The following is an 8,727-nucleotide window of genomic DNA, read 5'->3' as shown; positions in this document are numbered from 1 at the left end:
GGTGGGCGTGGCCGCCGCGCGCCCCGCCCCCTCCAAGATGGCGGCTGCGCCCGGGCTCGGTTGCGGCCTGTGCTGCAGGTAGCGGCGGAGGAGCCGAGCGGGCGGCCGGGCGAGGCGGCGGCGGCGCGGCCATGCACTTCTCCATCCCGGAGACCGAGACCCGTGCCGCGGACGGCGGCGGCGGCGGCGGCGGCGCAGCCTACGTGGTGGGTGCTGGGCGGAAGGGAGCCCCGCGGGCGGAGCGGAGGCTCCCCGGAACCCGCCCTGGGAAAGGGGCCCTCGGCTCCGCGGGTGCCTGGGCTGCCCAGGGCGCCGCTCTCGCTCCCGCGCTCCGTCAACGCCTCCGGCGGCCTGAGGCGGAGCTGGGGGGCCTCCGCTCGGCGGCCGCATTCAGGACGCGCCCCCGCTCGCCCAGGGCTCGGGCCCGCCCTCCGGGGGGCGCCGGTTCTGCCGGCAGACGCGGCCCCAGAAGTTCCTGCAGGCCGCCCCTCCGGATGTCCCCGGGAGGCCCGGGCAGGAGCACGGCGGGCCGCGCGGATCCCGGCCGCTTGCCCTGCGCGGTGGTGGCCTCCCGCCACGGCCCCTCCCGCCCTGCCCGTGGCGGCTCAAAGGCCCCTGTGCCTGCGCGCAAGACCCTTGCCCCCCTTGGCTGCCGGCGCCACTCGGTGGCGGTGGCCTTGCCGCGGGGCTGCGTTCTGGCCCAGCGCCCCCCCCCCGCTTTCTCTGCCCAGGCGGCCGAGGTGGGGAGGGCGGCTGCCATGCCCCCGCTTGTTGTTGGATCCGAAACGGGGCGCAGTGGGGTGCTGAGACTGTCGAGGGGCCGTGTTCCTTGCTCTTTCTGGAACTTCAGCATGCCCCGCAGCCGGGGCCTGCAGCCTTGGGCCACACGAGAGGAACTCCCTTCTGCCGCGCCAGTGCAGCTCCTCCTGCCTCCGCCCCGTCATCGCGTCCTCCCCCCTGCCAACGCTGCCTTCTGTCCCCGCAACAGGCCTACAGCGTCCATGTGAACGGGGTTCTGCATTGTCAAGTGCGCTACAGCCAGCTCCTGGGCCTGCACGAACAGGTGAGAAGCTGGGCCACCGGCTGTCCTCGCCGATGCCTGGTGGGAGGTCCTCCGCCTGCTTCCCTCCTCCAGCGCGTGTTTGGCGTTTGTCCCGCACTGACTCATGAGGGGGCTGCGGGGCCTTGACTGCGGCGGCGGCAGCCTTGCTTCCCGCAGGCCTGCGCGATGAAGACAAGTGGTGCTTTCCTTCCCACAGCTAAGGAAGGAATATGGTGCTAACGTGGTACCCGCCTTTCCTCCAAAGAAGATCTTTGCTCTCACGCCAGTGGAGGTGGAGCAGCGGCGGGAGCAGCTGGAGAGGTACATGCAGGCTGGTGAGTTTTCAGGAACGCTGTGAGGGAGGGAGCGGGTGCTCCACGGTGGGCTGACTGGCAGGCGAGTGCGAAAGCCCCCCGGGCTGAGAGTGCTGTTCCTTGTTGGCCCACAGTACGCCAGGATCCCTTACTGGGAAGCAGCGAGATCTTCAACAGCTTTTTGCGCAAAGCCCAGCAGGTAAGATGGGGGGCACCTGGCAGTGGGAGGATGGGGGGGGCGGCAGGGATAGCCGTGCTGACTGCAGCTGTGTGTCCCCCCAGGAGACGCAGCAGATCCCCACTGAGGAGGCGCACCTGGAAGTGATGTTGTCCAATGGGCAGAAGGTGACGGTCAGCATCCTCACCTCAGACCAGACGGAGGATGTCCTGGAGGTGAACAGTCGCAGGGCAGCGGTGGCGGCAGCTCCCCATATGTCACGTTGGGGGGCTGCTCGTTCTCTGTTTTGTTTAAGATAAGATATAGAAATGTAGAAACAGAGCAAGTCAGAAGGGGCCTCCCAGGCCATCTAGTCTGATCTCTGGCACCAATCGGCTCCGCTCACGGCATGCCCACCGTGTGCATGTCCAGCCTAAGACATGGAGACACATTTTTCCTTCCCGAGGATGGAGGGACGGGGAAGGTCTGTTGAGGCTACCTGTGGAGGCTTTCTCTCATGCAGCAGGCAGGCGGACGTGCCTCAGCCCCCGCTGGAGGGAGAATTCCGCTTTGGTGACCTTTCCCCACCTCTGCATTGTTCACAGGCTGTGGCCTCGAAGCTCGATCTGCCGGAGGACTTGATCGGCTACTTCCATCTCTTCCTGGTGCGAGAAGCAAAGGACGGAGCCTTTTCCTGTGAGTGCCTGACCCTCCCAAGACCTTGCTGTAATCCCAGGGAGCCCAGGCTGCCAGCTGGGCTCTGGAAATGGGGCCGTCAGAAGCAGCATGTGGTGGGAGGGCAGGCAGGCAGGCTGCTTCTGAATTGCTGCCTCTTCCAGTCATCCGGAAGCTGCAAGAGTTCGAGCTGCCGTATGTTTCAGTCACCAGCCTCCGCAACCCTGAGTACAAGATCCTTTTCCGGAAGAGGTGAGTGTGGGGCCCGGGGGTGGGGGGAGCAGTTGGCACTGGCTGTGGCTAGATTAGGGCCTGATGAATTCCATCTGACATGGGTCTCTACCCCCCTTACCAGCTACTGGGACTCCGCCTACGATGAAGATGTCATGGAGCAGCGGGTGGGACTGAATCTGCTGTATGCCCAGGTGCGTGACGGGCCGGGTGCCAAGCCCCTGTGGAGCTGAGGGAGGAGGAGGAGGAGCGGGGGGCTGGGTTGGAAAACGGCACCCATTTGTCACTGCCCTCTCCCTTTGTTGTCCCTGCACAGACCGTTGCAGACATTGAGCGGGGCTGGATCCTGGCCAACAAGGAGCAGCACCGTCAGCTGAAGTCCCTGCAGGAGAAGGTCTCCAAGAAGGAGGTGGGCCGACTCATTTGACAGCCTGGGGCCGTGGAGCCTCGCTGGTGGCCAAGGGGGCAGCTCCTCGTGGAAGACAGAAGGGCCCGGGGGCTCCCGTGCTCATGCCCTGTCTTGTTCCTTGCGACAGTTCATCCGCTTGGCACAGACTCTCAAGTATTACGGCTATCTCAAGTTCGACCCGTGCATCACAGACTTCCCCGAGAAGGGCTGCCACGTCATTGTTGGCGCAGGGAACAGTGAGCTGAACTTCCAGGTCAAGTTGCCCAATGACCAGATCAAGGAGGGGAGTTTCAAGGTGACCCGCATGCGCTGCTGGCGGGTTACTTCCTCTGTGAGTGAACCTGGGGAGATCATGCCGGGAGTTCAAGCAGGTCCTAGCTTTTCTTGCAGTGAATGGGCTGCGCGGGGCAGCTGGGCAGGTCAGCAAGCCGGGGTCTTGTGTGTGCAGAGCAGGAATCTCTCCCCCGCGCCCCCCAATCCTTACCTGTCCCCAAATTCCCCTGCCCCCACTTCCAGCACGCGGGCGTCAGTCTGCCTCCCTGCTTTTCCAGGTTCCTGTGCATAATGGGACATCTGGCGCCCCTGCTGGCAAGTCAGAGGTGAAGCTGGAACTTGCCTTTGAGTACCTGATGAGCAAGGACCGCCTGCAGTGGGTTACCATCACCAGCCCCCAGGTAGGCCGGGTCACACGCTGGTGCTCTTGGCCTGCTCCTCACCAGCGGACCGATCTGCTGGAGCAAGCGCCCTCATCCAGTGCAGTGCATCACAGTGCATCCCTGCTCGACAGCAAATGTTTTATGTAAATAGTGCTCTTCTAATAGTTCTCCAATGTAAATAATCTAAATTTCATTTTGGTTTTGCTGATCATAACTTTGTTGCTAAATATGGATTTTTCCTTTTAAAGTTTACAAAATCAAGGCTCCTGAACTGAGGAGTTTCGGTACAGCCTGAAGTGTCTGATCCTGCCTAATCTTGGAAGCTAAGCTGCCTAGGGACTTTTAAAGTATTTGGCAGCATATAAATGGTAATGGAAATAATACTTAAATAAGCAGGATTGTGCCTGGTTGAAATCTGGTCACTTAAATGCCATAAACTGCCTAGACGGCAGGCGTCCACTGTGGGCTGTAGAGAAATGTAATGTAACGTAACGTGCCGTAACGATACTGACACTGGATACCGATGTGTAGCGATGTGTAACGATACCGACACACGAGCACCTCCCTTCTTTCCCTCAGGCCATAATGCTGAGCATCTGCTTGCAGTCTATGGTGGATGAGCTGATGGTGAAGAAGTCGGGAGGCAGCATCCGCAAGGTAAAGCTCAGGCTAGCGGGAGCCCTCAGTCAAGGGTGCCTGGGGCACCTCCAGAAGAGACCCGTGAGCACCTCTGCCCTCTTCCTTTCCCTTCCAGATGTTTCGCAGGCGAGCCAACGGACCCCTGCAGCAGCCAGGCAGCCAGCAGGCAGCGAAGTCTCCCCCTCTTCTGGTAAGTGAGCCCAGCCACGCTTTGCCCCGGTTGCTGCCCCCGTTTGCACAGCCTGTTTGTCCTAACATACTTGCCCTTCCTGCCAGGATTCTCCCGATACCAGCAGGGAATCCATTGCCAAGGTCTCGGTGAGTTACCGCACTTCATCCCCCACCCCGCGATGATGGGGGCAGGAGGCGGGGGCCCCTGTGCGGGCTCCGCTCATTCCTGCCTCTCTTCTCCCCCACCCAGAGCAAACTCAGCTCGGTCAGCCTGCGGGCCATCAGCCATTCCAGCTCCTCTGCGGATACTGGGGCCAACGATTTCCATGGCAACTATGCCTTCGAGGGCATTGGTGATGAGGACCTCTAGCCGCCCTGCCCTGACACAGCATCGTGGAATGTCCGATCGCCTCCTGGTTGATCTCCATGTGCCTCAACCCCAGCCCGTCCCGCCGCCCATCAGCAGGCAGGCGAGGCAGCAGCTGGCGGCTTCAGCTCCATCCATGCCAAGCTAGGGTAGTGGACTTTCAGGCCACAAGCAAGCATCGCTCAGGCCCTTCCCACAGACTCCTGCGTAACTGCCAGGCTTGTAATCTTGTTTCTCTTCCTGCCGTTTACAGCTGAACATTAACGACTGTGTGTGATAACGGTTGAATAGATCATGACTGGGAATAGGTACTGCTTTCCAAGCTCTCATCAAGAAAATGACATAACTATACCAGCCCGGGCACCCCAAATAAAAACCTTTTCCTTTGGAGGGAATATGTCTTTGTCTAAGCCGCAAGGGCAAAAGTTGCAGGCCTCGAGAGGAAGCGACAGTGGCTGGAGCAGTGCAGGTTCCCCCGCTCCGGAACACAAATCTCTGTCTTGCGACAGAGCAAGGCTGCAGGCGTGCCAAGCAGTGGTGTGTCAGGGTTTTCTCCCCTGCCCAGTTGTTGCCCCCAGCCAAAATAAAGCAAGATAAGAAAACAATTTAATGCATTAATACACCATATAAATTACACAGACTCAAGCAGCAACCACAGTTAAAGAACAGGAGGAGAAAAGAAGGCAGGCGAGCACCATGGACTTCCTTCTGCGGGTTTCCACTGTCCCACAGGGCGGTAGACAGAGGCTCCCTCATGCGGAGTGCAAGGGGCCTGATGGTCAAGAGCGGAAGACGCTTGCTCCTTCCTGTGTTCCTCAGTGTCGGGCAGGGCACAGCCCAAGATGCCTTTCAGTCAAAAGTCCCCTTCCAGAGGAGCTGCCCCGACAGGAACACGCAGCTGCTGCTCCTGGGGACCCGTCACGGCAGCAGGCACCTGCTGCCAAGAGCACCACGAGGCACCGGGGGGTTCCGTGCCCTGCTAGGGCAGGCTGCCTTCTGGGCCAGAGCCCGCTTCCTCAGCCAGGCCCTGGCCGTGCACCTTCTGGTGGCGCTTGTAGTTGTCCCAGTGGCCGGTGGTGTATGGGCAGATGCGGCACTGGAAGGGCTTCTCCCCCGTGTGCCGCAGCATGTGCCGCTTGAGGTTCATGCTCTGGTTGCAAGAGTAGGGACAGAGGCGGCAACGGAAGGGCTTGTCCCCCGAGTGGATGCGACCGTGGCGCTTCAGGTTGGCCAGGTTGCCGCAGGCGTACGGGCACAGGGGGCACTTGTAGGGCTTCTCGCCCGTGTGCACACGCTGGTGGCGCTTGAGGTTGTCCAGGTGGGCCGACGCGTACGGGCACAGGGCACAGGCAAAGGGCTTTTCTCCGCTGTGTGTCTTCATGTGGCGGGCAAGGTGGTTTGGATAGGTGGTCACAAAGGGGCACAACTGGCACGAGAAGCCCTTGGGCGACGCCGGTTCAGCCCCCAGCACAGCCAGGCTGCAGCGCCCACATACAGGCTCTCCCAGGCCCTCATCTGCCTCCAGCACCAGCCCACAGGTCCGGCATGTGAACGGGAAGAGCAGCTCGGGGAGAACAGGGCCAGAGTCTTCGGGGCGCAGAAATGGGGAGCTGGACAGCAGTGGTGGAGGTGGCGGTAGCAGCAGCTCTGTGGGAAAAAGGGCCAGTAAGCAGTCAGAAATATTGCCCTGTGCAGCTTTTGCCTGGGCCCTGGCGGAACCTGTCTCTGGCACATTCACCCCATGTCTGTCCCTGGACCCCAAAGGGCCCTAGGCATGCTGTCGGATGTCGGATGTCGGATGGGGGCAGTTCTGGGAACTGCAGACACATCACAAGAAGGCAAGATTCAGATGAGAAGATAATCATGCTACGGAAAATTGAAGGCAGAAATGGCGGAAGACCAAATATGCAATGGATTGATACCATAAAAGAAGCCACAACCTTGTGCTTAAAAGAACACTGTAGGGCTACCAAGGGCAGGCCATTTTGGACAACACTCATCAATAGGCTTACAGTAAGATGATGGCGTATGACAACAGGCTAGAAGCTGGGAGGGGGGATGAGCCCACAGCTACAGAGAAACTAATCCTGTCTCCTTGTCTCTCAAGTACCTGCCTTTGCTTGGGAATATAGATCTATTCCAGTGGGGAAACCACGAGAACAGCTTCCGGGCGAGGCTCCAGAAACAACGTCATCTCCACAAAATCTTCAGGATTACAACGCCCAAAAATCCCAACCACACCACCTAAAGAAGACCAGATTGCTTACCCCAGCAGAAAGCTTTTGCTATACACAAAAGTTGTGCAGGCAGCACCACATACCTGCCTCCGGGTCTGCAACGTGGGGCCCCTCCATCTCTGCCTCCGACTCCCCCGGGGTCCCTGTGGCGCTGTGGGGCTGCAGGGGGTTGTCGTGGGCACAGCGGCAGCTGCAGGAGCTGCAGCGCAGTGGACGCTCCTGGCCGTGGACCCGCTGGTGCCTCTTGAGGTTGCCCAGGCTGCTGCATGCGAAGGGACAGCTGGGGCAGCGGTAAGGCTTCTCGCCAGTGTGGGTGCGCAGGTGGCGTGTCAGGTTGACTAGCTGAGCTGAGGCATAGGGGCAGTGAGGGCAGCGGTACGGCTTGTCCCCGTTGTGAGTCTTCATGTGCCGCTTGAGGTGGCTGGAGTAGTGTGAGGCAAAGGGACACAGCTGGCAGGAGAAGACCACGCGTGGCCCCAGGGGGGGGCCCTCCTCGTCCCTTGTCCCCGGGGGGCAGCATGGGATCGGGCCAGGGGCAGGCAAGCCACAGTGCTGGCAGGCCTGGCCTGCCCCTGCCTCACTCTCACCGCTGCCACCCTCTTCCTCGTCCGGGGCCCGGCCCAGAGGTGGGAACTCCTCCTCATCGCTCAGAGCGTAGGCGGGCAGCCTGCCAGGCGTTCCCCCGAAGGAGTCTGCAGCACACAAGGAGGGGGCATCAGGTGGGCGTCTGGGGGGTCCTCACCTTGACCTCTCCCTTTCCTGCTGGTACAATAGGGGGTTACGGCGTGGGCGAACTATGCTCCGACACCCCGCCGCACAGCAAAGGGAGCCCAACCTGGCAACCCACCGCAGGCGCCCCCGCCCCCCAGAAACCGGCGCCACCCAGCACAGCGCCGGGCAGAGGCAGCACAGCTGGGCCCCCAGCAGCCCAGAGGCGGCGTCCCGCCCCCCGCCCGTCCCACCTTCCGAGTCCTTCTCGAAGGCCAAGATCGGGCCGCCGCTCTCGTCGCCGCCCGCGCCGCCGCCGTCCTCGTCCTCGTCCTCCTCTTCCTCCTCCTCCTCCTCCAGCTCGAGAGCCAGATCAGGCTTCAAAAGGAATCTGCTGTCCGCCGGCGACGGCACCGGAGGCGCCGCCGCCGCGCTCTCCTCTCCCGGAGGCTCGGCCGGAGCGCCTGCAGCGTCCACTGCAACAGACAGACCGAGGGAGCAGGGGAATCAAGGCCTTCCGCCAGGCCCCCAGCCGGAGAACAAGCCCCCGCCCCGCCCCGGCCCGCACGGGGCCACGGGCGGCCCGTCGAGAGGAAGGAGGCGGGCCCGGCCCGGCCGAACAGGCGGCGAGCGGGAGCTGCGGGCCCGGCGCGAACGGCTCAGGGCCTGGGCCAGGGCGCCGCGCGGCGGGGCCAGCGTCCCGAACGGCCGGGCCTGGGGCGGCTGGCGCGGGCCGGGGCGGAGGGCAGCGCTGACCTTTGACGGGCTGCGGGTGGCGCTGCTTCCGGCGGGGCATCTCGTCCGGCGGCGGCGGCGGCGGCGCCGGGCGCCCCGCGAGGCTGCTCAGCACCCCGGGCCTGGGCCTGGGCCTGCGCCGCCACCGGCACCTCCTCCTCCGCGACGCCCCGACAGCCGCCGCCGCCGCCGCTCCTCCCGGCGCTCCCGCCCATCCGCGGGGCGGGCGACCAGAGCTCCAGGCGCTTCCGGTTCCGGCCCCGCCCGCAGAGCATGACGGGAGCGGGCGCCCCCGCCCCCGCCCCCGCGAGGCACAAAGGCGGCGGCGCGGCATCTCTCGTGCGCGGCCGCCGGAGCCGCCTGCAGCCCGCGGGGGGCGGGGGGCG

The 8,727-nt window shown here is 62.9% G+C and overlaps 4 protein-coding genes across 4 annotated transcripts in view; 2 read left to right on the top strand and 2 right to left on the bottom strand.

The window, feature by feature from the left end:
• Positions 1 to 133, bottom strand: part of EIF2B4 (eukaryotic translation initiation factor 2B subunit delta) — a 13,806-nt gene extending 13,673 nt beyond the window's left edge. The window contains exon 1 of the mRNA XM_044421055.1: positions 65 to 133. Within this exon, the coding sequence (XP_044276990.1) occupies positions 65 to 133 (69 nt within the window). The remainder of the gene's footprint in view (positions 1 to 64) is intronic.
• On the top strand, positions 65 to 5,051 carry SNX17 (sorting nexin 17). The gene is made up of 15 exons (XM_044421100.1): positions 65 to 206; positions 989 to 1,063; positions 1,260 to 1,377; positions 1,491 to 1,555; positions 1,639 to 1,749; positions 2,119 to 2,209; positions 2,353 to 2,440; positions 2,544 to 2,613; positions 2,736 to 2,828; positions 2,956 to 3,159; positions 3,380 to 3,502; positions 4,064 to 4,141; positions 4,239 to 4,313; positions 4,400 to 4,441; positions 4,545 to 5,051. Exons 1-15 carry the CDS (start codon positions 132 to 134, stop codon positions 4,662 to 4,664), a joined length of 1,428 nt encoding a protein of 475 aa, XP_044277035.1. The 5' UTR covers positions 65 to 131; the 3' UTR covers positions 4,665 to 5,051.
• Positions 5,052 to 5,250: 199 nt separating this feature from the next.
• ZNF513 (zinc finger protein 513) lies at positions 5,251 to 8,417 on the bottom strand. The gene is made up of 4 exons (XM_044421090.1): positions 8,363 to 8,417; positions 7,861 to 8,082; positions 6,982 to 7,590; positions 5,251 to 6,308 (listed from the first exon to the last, which is right to left on the bottom strand). The coding sequence occupies exons 1-4, from the start codon at positions 8,400 to 8,402 to the stop codon at positions 5,641 to 5,643; spliced, it is 1,539 nt and encodes a 512-aa protein (XP_044277025.1). The 5' UTR covers positions 8,403 to 8,417; the 3' UTR covers positions 5,251 to 5,640.
• Positions 8,418 to 8,614: 197 nt separating this feature from the next.
• LOC123018719 (E3 ubiquitin-protein ligase RNF19B-like) overlaps positions 8,615 to 8,727 on the top strand; it is a 5,054-nt gene continuing 4,941 nt past the window's right edge. The window contains exon 1 of the mRNA XM_044421054.1: positions 8,615 to 8,680. Coding sequence (XP_044276989.1) covers positions 8,615 to 8,680 — 66 coding nt within the window. The remainder of the gene's footprint in view (positions 8,681 to 8,727) is intronic.

Source organism: Varanus komodoensis, unplaced genomic scaffold, assembly GCF_004798865.1.
Source record: "Varanus komodoensis strain SLA01 unplaced genomic scaffold, ASM479886v1 scaffold114, whole genome shotgun sequence".
NCBI lineage: Eukaryota > Metazoa > Chordata > Lepidosauria > Squamata > Varanidae > Varanus > Varanus komodoensis.
This window is presented reverse-complemented; position numbering and strand designations above follow the sequence as displayed.

Coding starts and splice junctions, on each gene's coding strand:
- ZNF513 (XM_044421090.1), bottom strand. CDS start 8,402: ATGCCCCGCCGGAAGCAGCGCCACCCGCAGCCCGTCAAAG. Junction 8,083..8,362: donor CCACCCGCAGCCCGTCAAAG/GTCAGCGCTGCC, acceptor TGTCTGTTGCAG/TGGACGCTGCAGGCGCTCCG. Junction 7,591..7,860: donor CTTCGAGAAGGACTCGGAAG/GTGGGACGGGCG, acceptor TGTGTGCTGCAG/ACTCCTTCGGGGGAACGCCT.
- SNX17 (XM_044421100.1), top strand. CDS start 132: ATGCACTTCTCCATCCCGGAGACCGAGACCCGTGCCGCGGACGGCGGC. Junction 1,064..1,259: donor TCCTGGGCCTGCACGAACAG/GTGAGAAGCTGG, acceptor TCCTTCCCACAG/CTAAGGAAGGAATATGGTGC. Junction 1,378..1,490: donor GGAGAGGTACATGCAGGCTG/GTGAGTTTTCAG, acceptor GTTGGCCCACAG/TACGCCAGGATCCCTTACTG.